Consider the following 21213-nt stretch of genomic DNA (forward strand, 5'->3'; position numbering starts at 1 on the left):
CCGGCAGGTTGACACATACTCCCAAACTGCGTCTACTGTAAACATTGCGGACTCCATACCACTATATAAATACAAGTAAACACAGCGACTCAGTCACGCCGCCCTCTAACCATTTCCAACATCAGATCAGACGCCGCTTATATTTGTTGTTTATATGAGCATGAACGGAAGCCGAAAGATGCCCACAACAAACATGGCCGCTTGTTAACAATTCATAGTAAGGGCAGCGGAAGTTTCCCACATGAAATATGTCTGCGCCCTGTGTTGTCCCCGTGCCCTGTGAGATACAGTAATCCCGGCTGAAAGCGGCAAATAACATATTACCAATGTTATACTAATGCTGAAGGAACTTTTATGTAACCATGTCCATGCTTAGGCGAAGCAGAAATCTTATTCTAGGTAAGACGGCTTTATGCTGCTCATCATGGGTTGCTTAGTTATGTGTTGGTGTGAAGTACTGTTAGGCGACTGTCGATACTTCTGTGAAAGGACGTTTTTCAGTAGTGGTGCCGTGTTTGCTTACACAGCACAATATATACATCAATATATAAACACTTATTTCAATTTAAGCTGTTATGAGCAGGACACTTTATTATTTGTAGTCCATATAAATCACAACTGTCACGGTGGATACACACTACTAGGCTATACACTCCATGAGTGATATCGCATAGTGTTTTCTCTATCGTCCTAGTGGATGCTGGGGTTCCTGAAAGGACCATGGGGAATAGCGGCTCCGCAGGAGACAGGGCACAAAAAGTAAAGCTTTCCGATCAGGTGGTGTGCACTGGCTCCTCCCCCTATGACCCTCCTCCAAGCCTCAGTTAGATTTTTGTGCCCGGCCGAGAAGGGTGCAATCTAGGTGGCTCTCCTAAAGAGCTGCTTAGAAAAGTTTAGCTTAGTTTTTTTATTTTACAGTGAGTCCTGCTGGCAACAGGATCACTGCAACGAGGGACTTAGGGGAGAAGAGGTGAACTCACCTGCGTGCAGGATGGATTGGCTTCTTGGCTACTGGACATCAGCTCCAGAGGGACGATCACAGGTACAGCCTGGATGGTCACCGGAGCCTCGCCGCCGGCCCCCTTGCAGATGCTGAAACAAGAAGAGGTCCAGAATCGGCGGCAGAAGACTCCTCAGTCTTCTAAAGGTAGCGCACAGCACTGCAGCTGTGCGCCATTTTCCTCTCAGCACACTTCACACGGCAGTCACTGAGGGTGCTGGGAGGGGAGCGCCCTGGGAGGCAAATGAAAACCTATTTGGCTAAAAAATACCTCACATATAGCCTCCGGGGGCTATATGGAGATATTTAACCCCTGCCAGAATCCACTAAAGAGCGGGAGACGAGCCCGCCGAAAAAGGGGCGGGGCCTATCTCCTCAGCACACAGCGCCATTTTCCTTACACAGCTCCGCTGGTCAGGACGGCTCCCAGGTCTCTCCCCTGCACTGCACTACAGAAACAGGGTAAAACAAGAGAGGGGGGGCAAAATAGTGGCAAAAATTATATTATAAAAGCAGCTATACAGGGAGCACTTATTATAAGGCTATCCCTGTCATATATAGCGCTTTGGTGTGTGCTGGCAAACTCTCCCTCTGTCTCCCCAAAGGGCTAGTGGGGTCCTGTCTTCGTTAAGAGCATTCCCTGTGTGTCTGCTGTGTGTCGGTACGTGTGTGTCGACATGTATGAGGACGATATTGGTGTGGAGGCGGAGCAATTGCCAAATATGGGGATGTCACCTCCTAGGGGGTCGACACCAGAATGGATGCCTTTATTTTTGGAATTACGGGATAGTGTCAACACGCTAAAGCAGTCGTTTGACGACATGAGACGGCCGGACAATCAATTAGTGCCTGTCCAGGCGCCTCAAACACCGTCAGGGGCTGTAAAACGCCCTTTGCCTCAGTCGGTCGACACAGACCCAGACACAGGCACTGATTCCAGTGGCGACGGTGACGAATCAACCGTATTTTCCAGTAGGGCCACACGTTATATGATTTTGGCAATGAAGGAGGCGTTACATTTAGCTGATACTACAGGTACCACTAAACAGGGTATTATGTGGGGTGTGAAAAAACTACCTATAGTTTTTCCTGAATCAGAAGAACTAAATGAGGTGTGTGATGAAGCGTGGGTTGCCCCCGATAAAAAGATGCTAATTTCAAAGAAGTTATTGGCTTTATACCCTTTCCCGCCAGAGGTTAGGGCGCGCTGGGAAACACCTCCTAGGGTGGACAAGGCGCTCACACGCTTATCTAAACAAGTGGCGTTACCCTCTCCTGAGACGGCCGCACTTAAAGATCCAGCAGATAGGAGGATGGAAAATATCCAAAAAAGTATATACACACATACAGGTGTTATACTACGACCAGCTATAGCGACAGCCTGGATGTGCAGTGCTGGAGTAGCTTGGTCAGAGTCCCTGATTGAAAATATTGATACCCTGGATAGGGACAATGTTTTACTGTCTTTAGAGCAAATAAAGGATGCATTTCTTTATATGCGTGATGCACAGAGGGATATCTGCACACTGACATCACGGGTAAGTGCTATGTCCATTTCGGCCAGAAGAAGTTTATGGACGCGACAGTGGTCAGGCGATGCGGACTCAAAACGGCATATGGAAGTTTTGCCGTATAAAGGGGAGGAGTTATTTGGAGTCGGTCTATCAGATTTGGTGGCCACGGCTACAGCCGGGAAATCCACCTTTTTACCTCAAGTTACTCCCCAACAGAAAAAGACACCGACTTTTCAACCGCAGCCCTTTCGTTCCTTTAAAAACAAGAGAGCAAAGGGATATTCATATCTGCCACGAGGCAGAGGAAGGGGGAAGAGACAGCAACAGGCAGCTCCTTCCCAGGAACAGTAGCCCTCCCCCGCTTCTACAAAAGCCTCAGCATGACGCTGGGGCTTCTCAAGCGGACTCGGGGGCGGTGGGCGGTCGTCTCAAGAATTTCAGCGCGCAGTGGGCTCACTCGCAGGTAGATCCCTGGATCCTGCAGATAATATCTCAGGGATACAGGTTGGAACTAGAGACAGATCCACCTCGCCGTTTCCTGAAGTCTGCTTTACCAACGTCCCCCTCCGAAAGGGAGACGGTCTTGGAAGCCATTCACAAGCTGTACTCTCAGCAGGTGATAGTCAAGGTACCTCTTCTACAACAAGGAAAGGGGTATTATTCCACTCTATTTGTGGTACCGAAGCCGGATTGCTCGGTAAGACCTATTCTAAATCTGAAGTCCTTGAACCTGTACATAAAGAAGTTCAAGTTCAAGATGGAGTCACTCAGAGCAGTGATAGCGAACCTGGAAGAAGGGGACTTTATGGTATCCTTGGACATCAAGGATGCGTACCTCCACGTTCCAATTTACCCCTCACACCAGGGGTACCTCAGGTTCATCGTACAAAACTGTCACTATCAGTTTCAGACGCTGCCGTTCGGATTGTCCACGGCACCTCGGGTCTTTACAAAGGTAATGGCCGAGATGATGATTCTTCTTCGAAGAAAAGGCGTATTAATTATCCCATACTTGGACGATCTCCTGATAAGGGCAAGGTCCAGAGAACAGCTAGAGATGGGATTAGCACTGTCTCAAGAAGTGCTAAAACAGCACGGGTGGATTCTGAATATTCCAAAATCCCAGTTAATGCCAACAACTCGTCTGCTGTTCCTAGGGATGATTCTGGACACGGTTCAGAAAAAGGTTTTTCTCCCGGAGGAAAAAGCCAAGGAGTTATCCGAGCTTGTCAGGAACCTCCTAAAACCAGGAAAGGTGTCTGTACATCAATGCACAAGAGTCCTGGGAAAAATGGTGGCTTCTTACGAAGCAATTCCATTCGGCAGATTCCACGCAATAATTTTCCAGAGGGATCTGTTGGACAAATGGTCAGGGTCGCATCTTCAGATGCACCAGCGGATAACCCTGTCTCCAAGGACAAGGGTATCTCTTCTGTGGTGGTTGCAGAGTGCTCATCTATTGGAGGGCCGCAGATTCGGCATACAGGATTGGATCCTGGTGACCACGGACGCCAGCCTGAGAGGCTGGGGAGCAGTCACACAAGGAAGAAACTTCCAGGGAGTGTGGACGAGCCTGGAAACGTCTCTTCACATAAACATTCTGGAACTAAGAGCAATCTACAATGCTCTAAACCAGGCAGAACCTCTGCTTCAGGGAAAACCGGTGTTGATCCAGTCGGACAACATCACGGCAGTCGCCCATGTGAACAGACAGGGCGGCACAAGAAGCAGGAGTGCAATGGCAGAAGCTACAAGGATTCTTCGCTGGGCAGAGAATCATGTGATAGCACTGTCAGCAGTGTTCATCCCGGGAGTGGACAACTGGGAAGCAGACTTCCTCAGCAGACACGACCTTCACCCGGGAGAGTGGGGACTTCATCCAGAAGTCTTCCACATGCTGGTAACCCGTTGGTAAAGACCAATGGTGGACATGATGGCGTCTCGCCTCAACAAAAAACTGGACAGGTATTGCGCCAGGTCAAGAGATCCGCAGGCAATAGCTGTGGACGCGCTGGTAACGCCTTGGGTGTACCAGTCGGTGTATGTGTTTCCTCCTCTGCCTCTCATACCAAAAGTATTGAGAATTATACGGCAAAGAGGCGTAAGAACGATACTAGTGGTTCCGGATTGGCCAAGAAGGACTTGGTACCCGGAACTTCAAGAGATGATCACGGAAGATCCGTGGCCTCTACCTCTAATGAGGGACTTGCTTCAGCAGGGTCCCTGTCTGTTTCAAGACTTACCGCGGCTGCGTTTGACGGCATGGCGGTTGAACGCCGGATCCTAAAGGAAAAAGGCATGCCGGAAGAAGTCATTCCTACTTTGATTAAAGCAAGGAAGGAAGTAACCGTGCAACATTATCACCGCATTTGGCGAAAATATGTTGCATGGTGCGAGGATCGGAGTGCTCCGACGGAGGAATTTCAACTGGGTCGATTCCTACATTTCCTGCAATCAGGATTATCTATGGGTCTCAAATTGGGATCTATTAAGGTTCAAATTTCGGCCCTGTCGATTTTCTTCCAGAAAGAATTGGCTTCAGTCCCTGAAGTCCAGACTTTTGTTAAGGGAGTGCTGCATATACAGCCTCCTGTGGTGCCTCCAGTGGCACCGTGGGATCTCAATGTGGTTTTGGACTTTCTAAAATCTCATTGGTTTGAACCACTAAAAATGTGGATTTGAAATATCTCACATGGAAAGTGACCATGCTACTAGCCCTGGCTTCGGCCAGGAGAGTGTCAGAACTGGCAGCTTTATCTTACAAAAGCCCATATCTGATTTTCCATTCGGACAGGGCGGAACTGCGGACTCGTCCGCATTTTCTCCCTAAGGTGGTGTCAGCATTTCATCTGAACCAGCCTATTGTAGTGCCTGCGGCTACAAGTGACTTGGAGGACTCCAAGTTACTGGACGTTGTCAGAGCATTGAAAATATATATTGCAAGGACAGCTGGAGTCAGAAAATCTGACTCGTTGTTTATATTGTATGCACCCAACAAGATGGGTGCTCCTGCGTCTAAGCAGACGATTGCTCGTTGGATCTGTAGCACAATCCAACTTGCACATTCTGTGGCAGGCCTGCCACAGCCTAAATCTGTAAAGGCCCACTCCACAAGGAAGGTGGGCTCATCTTGGGCGGCTGCCCGAGGGGTCTCGGCATTACAACTTTGCCGAGCAGCTACGTGGTCAGGGGAGAACACGTTTGTAAAATTTTACAAATTTGATACTCTGGCTAAGGAGGACCTGGAGTTCTCTCATTCGGTGCTGCAGAGTCATCCGCACTCTCCCGCCCGTTTGGGAGCTTTGGTATAATCCCCATGGTCCTTTCAGGAACCCCAGCATCCACTAGGACGATAGAGAAAATAAGAATTTACTTACCGATAATTCTATTTCTCGGAGTCCGTAGTGGATGCTGGGCGCCCATCCCAAGTGCGGATTATCTGCAATAATTGTACATAGTTATTGTAAACTAATTCGGGTTATTGTTGTAGGGAGCCATCTTTCAGAGGCTCCTCTGTTATCATACTGTTAACTGGGTTTAGATCACAAGTTGTACGGTGTGATTGGTGTGGCTGGTATGAGTCTTACCCGGGATTCAAAATTCCTCCCTTATTGTGTACGCTCGTCCGGGCACAGTACCTAACTGAGGCTTGGAGGAGGGTCATAGGGGGAGGAGCCAGTGCACACCACCTGATCGGAAAGCTTTACTTTTTGTGCCCTGTCTCCTGCGGAGCCGCTATTCCCCATGGTCCTTTCAGGAACCCCAGCATCCACTACGGACTCCGAGAAATAGAATTATCGGTAAGTAAATTCTTATTTTTCCTACCCTCCCAGGCAGCCGATGTTGGTGCTGATTCAGACGCACAGGAGTGATCAGTTCTGAACTGCAGTGCACCGGCACAAGCCAGACAGTTGACAGCTGTCGTTGCCCAGCGATCGCCTCTGCCTGCTTGACAGACATAGGCGGTCACTAGGGGGAGGGGGCAGGCTGGTGGCGTTTAGGGGGCGCGGTCCGGGCAACGCAGGCATGCCCAGACCGTTGGGGGGAAAGGTGGGCCGCGGCGGCTGTGTGACGTCACACGCAGCCGCGGCGAACTGGGCAGCGACTAGTAGCTCCCTGCCAGCGCGCAGGAGCTACTCTGAAGTACAAAAGCATCGCCGTTGTGCAATGCTTTTGTACTTGTGCGAAGGGGCAGGGCCTGACATGCGGGGCGGGCTAGCCCTGTGCAGGTCCCCCCCCCCACATGTCAGGGAAGCTGATCGTAGATGTTTTAAATTTAGCACATCTACGATCAGGTCTGAATCACCCCCATAGTGCATACACACTGGACGATATCGCTAACAATATCATTCAGTCATGTCATGCTGCGGCAAGCCTGTACTTGGAAGTTTTGGACGAGGAGCAGCTTGAAGAACTATGGCCCAGATTTTTCAAGCCTTGTAGAGTGATAAATAGCATGGTGATAAGTACCAGCACACCAGCTCCTAACTGTCATTTTTTAAACATACCCTGTGACATTGAAGTAAGGAGCGGATTGGTTGGTACTTTATCATGTGCTATTTCTTAATCTCCAGGGCTTGATAAATGGGGCCTAAATCTCTCAACAGCCCCGTCCCCAGTGCAAAGATGGAGGCTAGACCGCTGGACCAGTAACTATAATTATTATTTTTTGTATGCGTGTTGGGGTTTTCAAAGATAACAACCCTGCGTGCATTTTTTAAATTGGAAACGGGTATACCCATGGCATTGGAAATTAAGTGCAAGGTTTATTGCAGTGAATTACCCACAAGGTGTCTGGAGGCTTGTATTTTGGAGAATTCCCTCAGAGTCCTTGGATAGGAACCCTCCTTCCAGGATCCTACCCACTGAAGCTCGGTGAGATATTTTGTGTGACAGTCTGATATCATGGACATACACTGTAAGATATTTCACATTGTTTGAGCCACAATATCTGCGTTCCTACCCGAGGCAGGAGACATTTCCCTTTCCTCCCTTTTGAAGGGACAATGAAAATGTTAGTCACGTGGGCAGGGTCAGCATACACTTCCTGATGTGACAGATTTGCTGCTCCCAAATTCTTGGCTCTATCGGACGTGCTGGATGATTCAGAATGTCCAATCAGTTAATATTTTGAGATTGGTCACGCAAATACATAGTACAATCACAGTGGTGCTTGAAAGTTTGTGAACCATTCAGAATTTTCTATATTTCTGCTTAAATTTGCCCTAAAACTACCTCACACAAGTCCTGAAAGTGGATCAAGACAACTAAATCAAACAAATGATGCAAAAAAATGAGACGTGCTCATTTTTTTAATTATGGAAAATGATCCAATATTACATATCTGTGAATGGCAAACGTAGGTGAACCTTTTCTTTCAGTATTTGGTATGACCCCCTTGTGCAGCAATAACTGCATATAAACATTTGCGATAACTGTTGATTAGTCCTGAACATTGGCTTGGCTTGGAGGTCATCACTTGGCTTGGAGGTCATCACTTGGCTTGGAGGAATTTTACCCCATTCCTCCCTACAAAACAGCTTCAGCTCTGTTATGTTGGTGGGGTTTCTCTCATGAATTGCTTGCTTCAGGTCCTTCCACAACATTTCAATTAGATTAATGTCAGGAATTTGACTTGGCCATTCCAAAACTTTATTACTCTGACGTCCTAGTGGATGCTGGGAACTCCGTAAGGACCATGGGGAATAGACGGGCTCCGCAGGAGACTGGGCACTCTACAAGAAAGATTAGGTACTATCTGGTGTGCACTGGCTCCTCCCTCTATGCCCCTCCTCCAGACCTCAGTTAGATTTCTGTGCCCGGCCGAGCTGGATGCACACTAGGGGCTCTCCTGAGCTCCTAGAAAGAAAGTATATTTTAGGTTTTTTATTTTACAGTGAGACCTGCTGGCAACAGGCTCACTGCAACGAGGGACTAAGGGGAGAAGAAGCGAACCTACCTGTTTGCAGCTAGCTTGGGCTTCTTAGGCTACTGGACACCATTAGCTCCAGAGGGATCGACCGCAGGACCCGTCCTTGGTGTTCGTTCCCGGAGCCGCGCCGCCGTCCCCCTTACAGAGCCAGAAGCATGAAGATGGTCCGGAAAATCGGCGGCAGAAGACTTCAGTCTTCACCAAGGTAGCGCACAGCACTGCAGCTGTGCGCCATTGCTCCTCATGTACACCTCACACTCCGGTCACTGATGGGTGCAGGGCGCTGGGGGGGGGGGCGCACTGAGGGCAATATAAACACCTTGGCTGGCAAAATAATCACAATATATAGCCCCAGAGGCTATATATGTGATAAATACCCCTGCCAGAATCCATAAAAAAGCGGGAGAAAAGTCCGCGAAAAAGGGGCGGAGCTATCTCCCTCAGCACACTGGCGCCATTTTCTCTTCACAGTGCAGCTGGAAGACAGCTCCCCAGTCTCTCCCCTGTAGTTTTCAGGCTCAAAGGGTTAAAAAGAGAGGGGGGGCACTAAATTTAGGCGCAATATTGTATATACAAGCAGCTATTGGGGAAAATTCACTCAGTTATAGTGTTAATCCCCACATTATATAGCGCTCTGGTGTGTGCTGGCATACTCTCTCTCTGTCTCCCCAAAGGGCTTTGTGGGGTCCTGTCCTCAGTCAGAGCATTCCCTGTGTGTGTGCGGTGTGTCGGTACGGCTGTGTCGACATGTTTTGATGAGGAGGCTTATGTGGTGACGGAGCAGATGCCGATAAATGTGATGTCGCCCCCTGTGGGGCCGACACCAGAGTGGATGGATAGGTGGAAGGTATTAACTGACAGTGTCAACTCCTTACATAAAAGGCTGGATGACGTAACAGCTATGGGACAGCCGGCTTTTTAGCCCGCGCCTGCCCAGGCGTCTCAAAGGCCATCAGGGGCTCAAAAACGCCCGCTCCCTCAGATGGCAGACACAGATGTCGACACGGAGTCTGACTCCAGTGTCAACGAGGTTGAGACATATACACAATCCACTAGGAACATCCGTGACTTGATCCCGGCAATAAAAAATGTGTTACACATTTCTGACATTAACCCAAGTACCACTATAAAAAAAAAAAAAAAAAAGGGTTTTATGTTTGGGGAGAAAAAGCAGGCAGTGTTTTGTTCCCCCATCAGATGAGTGAATGAAGTGTGTGAAAAAGCGTGGGTTCCCCCGATAAGAAACTGGTAATTTCTAAAAAGTTACTGTTGGCGTACCCTTTCCCGCCAGAGGATAAGTTACGCTGGGAGATATCCCCTAGGGTGGATAAGGCGCTCACACGTTTGTCAAAAAAGGTGGCACTGCCGTCTTAGGATACGGCCACTTTGAAGGTACCTGTTGATAAAAAGCAGGAGGCTATCCTGAAGTCTGTATTTACACACTCAGGTACTAGACTGAGACCTGCAGATATTGCTGCTGCAGCGTGGTCTGTGACCCTGTCAAACAGGGATACTAGTTTGCTAACATAAGAGCATATTAAAGACGTCGTCTTATATATGAAGGATGCACAGAGGGATATTTTACCGGCTGGCATCCAGAATTAATGTAATGTCCATTCTGTCAGGAGGGTATTAGAGACCCGACACTGGACAGGTGATGCTGACTTTAAAAGGCACATAGATCTGCCTTATAAGGGTGAGGAATTGTTTGGGGATGGTCTCTGGGACCTCGTATCCACAGCAACAGCTGGGAAGAAAATATTTTACCTCCGGTTTCCTCACAGCCTAAGAAAGCACTGTATTATCAGGTACAGTCCTTTCGGCTTCAGAAAAGCAAGCGGCTCAAAGGCGCTTCCTTTCTGCACAGAGACAAGTCAGCCAGTTCCCAGAATCAAAATTCTTCCCCCGCATCCTCTGAGCCCACCGCATGACGCGGGGGCTCCACAGGCGTATCCAAGTACGGTGGGGGGCCGCCTCAAAAATTTCAGCGATCAGTGGGCTCGCTCACAGGATCCCTGGATCCTTCAAGTAGTATCTCAGGGGTACAAGCTGGAATTCGAGATGTCCCCCCCCCCCCCCCCCCCCCCCGCCGTTTTCCTCAAATCTGCCTTGCCGACAACTCCCTTGGGCAGGGAGGCTGTGCTAGAGGCAATTCACAAGCTGTATTCCCAGCAGGTGATAGTCAAGGTGCCCCTACTTCAACAAGGAGGGGGTTACTATTCCACACTGTTTGTGGTACCGAAACCGGACGGTTCGGTGAGACCCATTTTAAATTTGAAATCCTTGAACACATACATAAAAAAATTCAAGTTCAAGGTGGAATCGCTCAGGGCGGTTATTGCAAGCCTGGACGAGGGGGATTACATGGTATTCCTGGACATCAAGGATGCTTACCTGCATGTCCCCATTTACCATCCTCGCCAGGAGTACCTCAGATTTGTGGTACAGGATTGCCATTACCAATTCCAGACACTGCCGTTTGGACTGTCCACGGCACCGAGGGTGTTTACCAAGGTAATGGCAGAAATGATGATACTCCTTCGAAAAAAGGGAGTTTTAATTATCCTGTACTTGGACGTTCTCCTTATAAGGGCGAGGTCCAAGGAGCAGTTGTTGGTCGGAATAGCACTATCTCGGGAAGTGCTACAACAGCACGGATGGATTCTAAACATTCCACAGCTGGTTCCTTCCACACGCCTACTGTTCCTGGGGATGGTTCTGGACACAGAACAGAAAAAAGTGTTTCTCCCGCAGGAGAAAGCCAAGGAGCTGTCATCTCTAGTCAGAGACCTCCTGAAACCAAAACAGGTATCGGTGCATCACTGCACACGAATCCTCGGAAAAATGGTAGCTTCATACGAAGCAATTCCATTCGGCAGGTTCCATGCAAGAACCTTTCAGTGGGACCTCTTGGACAAGTGGTCGGGATCGCATCTTCAGATGCATCGGCTGATAACCCTGTCTCCAAGGACCAGGGTGTCTCTGCTGTGGTGGCTGCAGAGTGCTCTTCTTCTAGAGGGCCGCAGATTCGGCATACAGGACTGGGTCCTGGTGACCACGGATGCCAGCCTTCGAGGCTGGGGAGCAGTCACACAGGGAAGAAATTTCCAAGGACTTTGGTCAAGTCAGGAGTCGTCCCTACACATAAATATTCTGGAACTGAGGGCCATTTACAATGCCCTAAGTCAGGCAAGGCCCCTGCTTCAAAACCAGCCGGTGCTGATCCAATCAGACAATATCACGGCAGTCGCCCATGTAAACCGACAGGGCGGCACAAGAAGCAGGATGGCGATGGCAGAAGCCACAAGGATTCTCCGATGGGCGGAAAATCACGTCTTAGCACTGTCAGCAGTGTTCATTCCGGGAGTGGACAACTGGGAAGCAGACTTCCTCAGCAGACGCGACCTACACCCGAGAGAGTGGGGACTTCATCCAGAAGTCTTCCAACTGTTGGTAAACCGTTGGGAAAGGCCACAGGTGGACATGATGGCGTCCCGCCTCAAAAAAAGCTAAAGAGAATTGCGCCAGGTCAAGGGACCCTCAGGCGATAGCTGTGGACGCTCTAGTGACACTGTGGGTGTACCAGTCGGTTTATGTGTTCCCTCCTCTGCCTCTCATACCAAAGGTACTGAGAATCTTAAGAAGGCGAGGAGTAAGAACGATACTCGTGGTTCCGGATAGGCCAAGAAGAGCTTGGTACCCAGAACTTCAAGAAATGATATCAGAGGACCCATGGCCTCTACCGCTCAGACAGGATCTGCTACAGCAGGGGCCCTGTCTGTTCCAAGACTTACCGCGGCTGCGTTTGACGGCATGGCGGTTGAATCCCGGATCCTAATGGAAGAGGGCATTCCGGAGGAAGTCATTCCTACGCTGATAAAAGCCAGGAAAGAAGTAACCGCAAACCATTATCACCGTATTTGGCGAAAATATGTTGCGTGGTGTGAGGCCAGGAAGGCCCCTACAGAGGAATTTCAGCTGGGTCGTTTTCTGCACTTGCTACAGTCGGGAGTGACTATGGGCCTAAAATTGGGTTCCATTAAGGTCCAGATTTCGGCTCTGTCGATTTTCTTCCAGAAAGAACTGGCTTCAATGCCTGAAGTTCAGACATTTGTAAAGGGAGTGCTACATATTCAGCCCCCTTTTGTGCCTCCTGTGGCACCTTGGGATCTCAACGTGGTGTTGAGTTTCCTGAAATCACATTGGTTTGCGCCTCTTAAAACTGTGGATCTGAAATATCTCACGTGGAAAGGGGTCATGTTATTGGCCTTGGCTTCGGCCAGGCGTGTGTCAGAATTGGCGGCTTTGTCATGTAAAAGTCCTTATCTGATTTTCCATATGGATAGGGCAGAATTGAGGACTCGTCCCCAGTTTCTCCCTAAGGTGGTATCAGCTTTTCACTTGAACCAACCTATTGTAGTGCCTGCTGCTACTAGGGGCTTGGAAGATTCCAAGTTACTGGACGTAGTCAGGGCCTTGAAAATTTATGTTTCCAGGACGGTTGGAGTCAGGAAAACTGACTAGCTTTTTATCCTGTATGCACCCAACAAACTAGGTGCTCCTGCTTCTAAGCAGACTATTGCTCGCTGGATTTGTAGCACAATTCAGCTGGCGCATTTTGCGGCTGGATTGCCGCATCCTAAATCAGTAAAAGCCCATTCCACGAGGAAAGTGGGTTCTTCTTGGGCGGCTGCCCGAGGGGTCTCGGCTTTACAACTTTGCCGAGCTGCAACTCGGTCAGGGGCAAACACGTTTGCTAAATTCTACAAATTTGATACCCTGGCTGAGGAGGACCTTGAGTTCTCTCATTCGGTGCTGCAGAGTCATCCGCACTCTCCCGCCCGTTTGGGAGCTTTGGTATAATCCCCATGGTCCTTACGGAGTTCCCAGCATCCACTAGGACGTCAGAGAAAATAAGAATTTACTCACCGGTAAATCTATTTCTCGTAGTCCGTAGTGGATGCTGGGCGCCCATCCCAAGTGCGGATTGTCTGCAATACTTGTATATAGTTATTGCCTAACTAAAGGGTTATTGTCGAGCCATCTGTTGAGGGGCTCAGTTATATTTCATACTGTTAACTGGGTATAGTATCACGAGTTATACGGTGTGATTGGTGTGGCTGGTATGAGTCTTACCCGGGATTCATAATCCTTCCTTATTGTGTCAGCTCTTCCGGGCACAGTATCCTAACTGAGGTCTGGAGGAGGGGCATAGAGGGAGGAGCCAGTGCACACCAGATAGTACCTAATCTTTCTTTTAGAGTGCCCAGTCTCCTGCGGAGCCCGTCTATTCCCCATGGTCCTTACGGAGTTCCCAGCATCCACTACGGACTACGAGAAATAGATTTACCGGTGAGTAAAATCTTATTATTTATTCTTCTTTAACTATTCGACTAGTGATTTGTGTGCTTTGAGTCGTTGTCTTGCTGTCTGACCCACGTTCTCTTGAGATGCAGCTTATAGACAGATGTCCTGACATTTTCCTTTAGAATATTCTGGTATGATTCAGAATTTATTGTCCCATCAGTGATGGCAAGTCATCCCTGGCCAGATGCAGCATAAAATGCCCAAACCATGATACCACCACCGTGTTTCACGGATGGTATGAGGTTTTTATGCTGTAATGCAGTGTTCTTTCCTTTGTCCATCCATAGCGCTTTTTAATTAAACCAAAAAGCTCTATTTTGGACTCACTTGTCCACAAAACATTGTTACAATAGTCTGGCTCTTCCAGCTGATCTTTAGCAAACTGTAGACTGGCAGCAGTGTTCTTTTCTGCAGCGAGGTACACTGGGATTCCACAGGGAATACATTGGGGTGTACAGTTGGATCTTGATCCGAGGCACAAACAGGCTAAAGCTTTGACTGTTCCCAGGATGCATTGCACCACCTCCTCTATAACCCCTCACCTCCAGGTACTGAAGCTCAGTTTGTAAGTTGGTGCCTGCAGAGCAGGTCACTAACAGGTGGGGCTGCGCTAGGCAGCCCTGAAAAGAGCTTTTAAGAAGACTTCAAGGGCCGCAGCATGGTGGATGTCACTCTGACATTCTGTGCTGCAGCTCTATCAACCTCCCCAGCAGCGCTGCATACTTCCGCGGCTGGGTTCCCGGGTACTTGCAGCGGAGGTGCACCGGTCATCACACACCACCGCTGACACTCTCCAGGATTGCGTGGCTGCACATCAGGGAGGAGGTAAGAGGGGCCCCCAGGTGGGACCCGCCGGTAAATTGCGGTCCCAGGGAACAAACCGCGCCGCTTGCGTGGACATTGTACTTCACAGGGAGCTCACTATATCCACCAGGGCAAGGAGCACAGAGATTTTGGCGCCATCTTCACTACTAGCTGGGCTGATCTCCGGGACTGCAGGGCTCTGTCTCCTCTGTAAAGCCACCTGTCTCATCAGCGCTGTGCATTTATAGGCACTTAAGTATTCTACATGTCATTTTAGACAGTATTAGTTAAGAACAAGTGTACTGCTACCTGAATATTTAGTACAAGTATTCTGTGATATACATCCAGTAGTTACTGTGCATTGTTATATCTATATTCATACATATTTATATAGTGTTCACTCTAGGAGTGAAAAGGGGCAGGGCGCCGGACTCCGGGGGCACATGTGCGCGCGCGCCCGAAACGGGGGTGTGACCATGCAAATTAGGGGGCGTGGCCACACCGATGTCATTTTAGGGGGCGGTGCGGCCCACAGACGCTACTATAGAGAGCGTCTGTGGCCGGCGACGTCACTGTTGGGGGCGTGCCCCGCACCTCCGTCGGTGCTGGGCTTCCCCCTGACCTCTCCCAATGCGTGAATGGATGCCGCGCGCATGCGCACGGCATCTATACACGCCAGGAGGGCAGGAAGCGGGCGGCTGTTCTAGCAGGGCGCCGCAAAAGGGGCAGGGCGGGTTTTGCCTGCTAAAAAACGGACGGCGCGGCGCCCTGCTAAAACAGCCTAGAGTGAACACTATTATATGTAGATCTACTAGTTCAATGAAGTTTTATTGTTTATATGTAATAATTTCTGCATTGTACCGGTGACTGAGTGTGTCTGTAGCTGTTGTGTCGATTTATTTCATCTCCTGTATCACACGTATTGCTGTCACTATATTCTGTACTCTGGTGGTCTAGGTGCGTCATGGTCTCATATATTTTCTCTAACGTCCTAAGTGGATGCTGGGGACTCCGTAAGGACCATGGGGAATAGCGGCTCCGCAGGAGACTGGGCACATCTAAAGAAAGCTTTAGGACTATCTGGTGTGCACTGGCTCCTCCCCCTATGACCCTCCTCCAAGCCTCAGTTAGATCTCTGTGCCCGAACGAGAAGGGTGCACACTAAGGGCTCTCCTGAGCTTCTTAGTGAAAGTTTTAGATTAGGTTTTTTATTTTCAGTGAGACCTGCTGGCAACAGGCTCACTGCATCGAGGGACTAAGGGGAGAAGAAGCGAACTCACCTGCGTGCAGAGTGGATTGGGCTTCTTAGGCTACTGGACATTAGCTCCAGAGGGACGATCACAGGCCCAGCTTGGATGGGTCCCAGAGCCGCGCCGCCGGCCCCCTTACAGAGCCAGAAGGCAGAAGAGGTCCGGAAAATCGGCGGCAGAAGACGTCCTGTCTTCAACAAGGTAGCGCACAGCACTGCAGCTGTGCGCCATTGCTCTCAGCACACTTCACACTTCGATCACTGAGGGTGCAGGGCGCTGGGGGGGGGCGCCCTGAGACGCAATAAAAACACCTTGGATGGCAAAAAAAATGCATCACATATAGCTCCTGGGCTATATGGATGCATTTAACCCCTGCCAGAATCCATAAAAAAGCAGGAGAAAAGTCCGCGAAAAAGGGGCGGAGCCTATCTCCTCAGCACACTGGCGCCATTTTCCCTCACAGCTCCGTTGGAGGGAAGCTCCCTGTCTCTCCCCTGCAGTCACTACACTACAGAAAGGGTTAAAAAAAGAGAGGGGGGCACTAATTAGGCGCAGTATTAACTATACAGCAGCTATAAGGGGAAAAACACTTATATAAGGTTATCCCTGTATATATATATATAGCGCTCTGGTGTGTGCTGGCAAACTCTCCCTCTGTCTCCCCAAAGGGCTAGTGGGGTCCTGTCCTCTATCAGAGCATTCCCTGTGTGTGTGCTGTATGTCGGTACTTTTGTGTCGACATGTATGAGGAGAAAAATGATGTGGAGACGGAGCAGATTGCCTGTAATAGTGATGTCACCCCCTAGGGGGTCGACACCTTAGTGGATGAACTGTTGGAAGGAATTACGTGACAGTGTCAGCTCTGTATAAAAGACAGTGGTTGACATGAGACAGCCGGCTACTCAGCTTGTGCCTGTCCAGACGTCTCATAGGCCGTCAGGGGCTCTAAAGCGCCCGTTACCTCAGATGGCAGATATAGACGCCGACACGGATACTGACTCCAGTGTCGACGGTGAAGAGACGAATGTGACTTCCAGTAGGGCCACACGTTACATGATTGAGGCAATGAAAAATGTTTTACACATTTCTGATAATACGAGTACCACCAAAAAAGGGGTATTATGTTCGGTGAGGAAAAACTACCTGTAGTTTTCCTGAATCTGAGAAATTAAATGAGGTGTGTGATGATGCGTGGGTTTCCCCCGATAACAACGGATAATTTCTAAAATGTTATTGGCATTATATCCTTTCCCGCCAGAGGTTAGGGTGCGTTGGGAAACACCCCCTAGGGGGGGGATAAAGCGCTCACACGCTTGTAAGGGCTCTACCTTCGCCTGAGATGGCCGCCCTTAAGGATCCTGCTGATAGAAAGCAGGAGGGTATCCTAAAAGGTATTTACACACATACTGGTGTTATACTGCGACCAGCAATCGCCTCAGCCTGGATGTGCAGTGCTGGGTTGGCGTGGTCGGATTCCCTGACTGAAAATATTGATACCCTAGATAGGGACAGTATATTTTTGCCTATAGAGCATTTAAAAGATGCATTTTTATATATGCGTGATGCACAGCGGAATATTTGCCGACTGGCATCAAGTCTAAGCGCGTTGTCCATTTCTACCAGTAGAGGGTTATGGACACGTCAGTGGTCAGGTGATGCGTATTCCAAACGGCATTTGGAAGTATTGCTTTATTAAGGGAGGAGTTATTTGGGGTCGGTCTTTCAGACCTCGTGGCCACGGCAACAGCTGGGAATTCCACGTTTGTACCCCAGGTCGCCTCTCAACATGAGAAGACGCCGTATTATCAGGCGCAGTCTTTTCGTGGACAAGCGGGCAAAAGGTTCCTCATTTCTGCCCCGTGACAGAGGGAGAGGAAAAAGGCTGCAGAAATCAGCCAGTTCCCAGGAACAGAAACCCTCTCCCGCCTCTGCCAAGCCCTCGGTATACGCTGGGGCTTTACAAGCAGAATCAGGCACGGTGGGGGGCCCGTCTCAATGAATTTCAGCGCGCAGTGGGCTCACTCGCAAGTAGACCCATGGATCCTTCAGGTGATATCTCAGGGGTACAAATTAGAATTCGAGACGTCTCCCCCTAGCCGTTTCCTAAAGTCGGCTTTACCGATGTCTCCTTCTGACAGGGAGACAGTTTTGGAAGCCATTCACAAGCTGTATTCCCAGCAGGTGATAATCAAGATACCCCTCCTGCAACAGGGAACGGGGTATTATTCCACACTGTTGTGGTACCGAAGCCGGACGGCTCGGTGAGACCGATTCTAAATCTAAAATCTTTGAACACTTACGTACAGAGGTTCAAATTCAAGATTGAGTCACTCAGAGCAGTGATTGCGAACCTGGAAGAAGGGGACTACATGATGTCTCGGGACATCAAGGATGCTTACCTTCATGTCAAAATTTACCCTTCTCACCAAGGGTACCTCAGGTTTATGGTACAGAACTGTCACTATCAGTTCAGACGCTGCCGTATGGATGGTACACGGCACCCCGGGTCTTTACCAAGGTAATGGCCGAAATGATGATATTCCTTCGAAGGAAGTGAATTTTAGTTATCCCTTCCTTGGACAATTCCCTGATAAGGGTAAGATCCAGGGAACAGTTGGAGGTCGGTGTAGCACTATCTCAGGTAGTGTTGCGGCAGCACGATTGGATTCTCAATATTCCAAAATCGCACCTGGTTCCGACGACGTGTCTTCTGTTCCTAGGGATGATCCTGGACACAGTCCAGAAAAAGGTGTTTCTCCCGGAGGAGAAAGCCAGGGAGTTATCCGAGCTAGTCAGGAACCTCCTAAAACCGAGCCAAGTCTCAGTGCATCAATGCACAAGGGTTCTGGGTATAATGGTGGCTTCCTATGAAGCAATCCCATTCGGCAGATTCCACGCAAGAACTTTCCAGTGGGACCTGCTGGACAAATGGTCCGGATCGCATCTTCAGATGCATCAGCGGATAACCCTGTCACCAAGGACAAGGGTGTCCCTCCTGTGGTGGTTGCAGAGTGCTCATCTTCTAGAGGGCCGCAGATTAGGCATTCAGGACTGGGTCCTGGTGACCACTGATGCCAGCCTGCGAGGCTGGGGAGCAGTCACACAGGGAAGGAATATCCAGGGCTTATTGTCAAGCCTGGAGACATCACTTCACATAAATATCCTGAAGCTAAGGGACATTTACAATGCTCTAAGCTTAGCAAGACCTCTGCTTCAAGGTCAGCCGGTGTTGATCCAGTCGGACAACATCACGGCAGTCACCCACGTAAACAGACAGGGTGGCACAAGAAGCAGGAGGGCAATGGCAGAAGCTGCAAGGATTCTTCGCTGGGCGGAAAATCATGTGATAGCACTGTCAGCAGTATTCATTCCGGGAGTGTACAACTGGGAAGCAGACTTCCTCAGCACGACCTCCACCCGGGAGAGTGGGGACTTCACCCAGAAGTCTTCCACATGATTAAAAACTCGACAGGTATTGCGCCAGGTCCAGGGACCCTCAGGCAATAAGCTGTAGACGCTCTGGTAACACCGTGGGTGTACCAGTCAGGGTATGTGTTCCCTCCTCTGCCTCTCATACCCAAGGTACTGAGATTGATAAGATGGAGAGGAGTAAGCACTATATTCGTGGTTCCGGATTGGCCAAGAAGGACTTGGTAACCGGAACTTCAAGAGATGCGCACGGAGGATCCGTGGCCTCTACCTCTAAGAAGGGACCTGCTCCAGCAAGGACCCTGTCTGTTCCAAGACTTACCGCGGCTGCGTTTGACGGCATGGCGGTTGAACGCCGGATCCTGAAGGAAAAAAGGCATTCCGGATGAAGTCATCCCTATCCTGATCAAAGCCAGGAAGGATGTAACCGCAAAAACATTATCACCGCAATTGGCGAAAATATGTTGCGTGGTGCGAGGCCAGTAAGGCCCGACGGAGGAAATTCAACTGGGTCGATTCCTACATTTCCTGCAAACAGGAGTGTCTATTGGCCTGAAATTGGGGTCCATTTAGGTTCAAATTTCGGCCCTGTCAATTTTCTTCCAAAAAGAACTAGCTTCAGTCCCTGATGTTCAGACGTTTGTAAAAGGGGTACTGCATATACAGCCTCCTTTTGTGCCTCCAGTGGCACTTTGGGATCTCAATGTAGTTTTGGGTTCCAAAAGTCACTTTGGTTTGAACCACTTAAATCTGTGGAGTTAAAATATCTCACATGGAAAGTGGTCATGCTGTTGGCCCTGGCCTGGGCCAGGCGCGTGTCAGAATTGGCGGCTTTATCCTGAAAAAGCCCTTATCTGATTTTCCATTCGGACAGGGCGGAATTGAGGACTCGTCCTCAGTTTCTCCCCAAGGTGGTTTCAGCGTCTCACCTGAACCAACCTATTGGTGGTGCCTGCGGCTACTAGGGACTTGGAGGCCTCCAAGTTGCTAGACGTTGTCAGTGCCCTGAAAATATATGTTTCCAGGACGGCTGGAGTCAGGAAATCTGACTCGCTGTTTATCCTGTGTGCACCCAACAAGCTGGGTGCTCCTGCTTCTAAGCAGACTATTGCTCGTTGGATTTGTAGTACAATTCAGCTTGCACATTCTGTGGCAGGCCTGCCACAGCCAAAAATCTGTAAATGCCCACTCCACAAGGAATGTGGGCTGCCCGAGGGGTCTCGGCTTTACAACTTTGCCGAGCAGCTACTTGGTCAGGAGCAAATACGTTTGTAAAATTCTACAAAATTGATATCCTGGCTGAGGAGGACCTGGAGTTCTCTCATTTGGTGCTGCAGAGTCATCCGCACTCTCCCGCCCGTTTGGGAGCTTTGGTATAATCCCCATGGTCCTTACGGAGTCCCCAGCATCCACTTAGGACGTTAGAGAAAATAAGAATTTACTTACCGATAATTCTATTTCTCATAGTCCGTAGTGGATGCTGGGCGCCCATCCCAAGTGCGGATTGTCTGCAATACTTGTACATAGTTATTGTTACAAAAATTGGGTTATTATTGTTGTGAGCCATCTTTCAGAGGCTTCTCTGTTATCATGCTGTTAACTGGGTTCAGATCACAGGTTATACGGTGTGATTGGTGTGGCTGGTATGAGTCTTACCCGGGATTCAAAATCCTTCCTTATTGTGTACGCTCGTCCGGGCACAGTATCCTAACTGAGGCTTGGAGGAGGGTCATAGGGGGAGGAGCCAGTGCACACCAGATAGTCCTAAAGCTTTCTTTAGATGTGCCCAGTCTCCTGCGGAGCCGCTATTCCCCATGGTCCTTACGGAGTCCCCAGCATCCACTACGGACTATGAGAAATAGAATTATCGGTAAGTAAATTCTTATTTTATTTATATATATATATATATATATATAT

At 49.3% G+C, this 21213-nt stretch overlaps 1 protein-coding gene across 1 annotated transcript in view; it reads left to right on the top strand.

The window, feature by feature from the left end:
• Positions 1–222: 222 nt before the first annotated feature.
• The window catches only part of MRPL18 (mitochondrial ribosomal protein L18), a 183742-nt gene continuing 162751 nt past the window's right edge, over positions 223–21213 (top strand). The window contains exon 1 of the mRNA XM_063926289.1: positions 223–399. Coding sequence (XP_063782359.1) covers positions 363–399 — 37 coding nt within the window. The 5' untranslated portion in view covers positions 223–362. The remainder of the gene's footprint in view (positions 400–21213) is intronic.

The sequence above is a fragment of the Pseudophryne corroboree genome, chromosome 6 (genome assembly GCF_028390025.1).
Source record: "Pseudophryne corroboree isolate aPseCor3 chromosome 6, aPseCor3.hap2, whole genome shotgun sequence".
Classification (NCBI taxonomy): Eukaryota; Metazoa; Chordata; class Amphibia; order Anura; family Myobatrachidae; genus Pseudophryne; species Pseudophryne corroboree.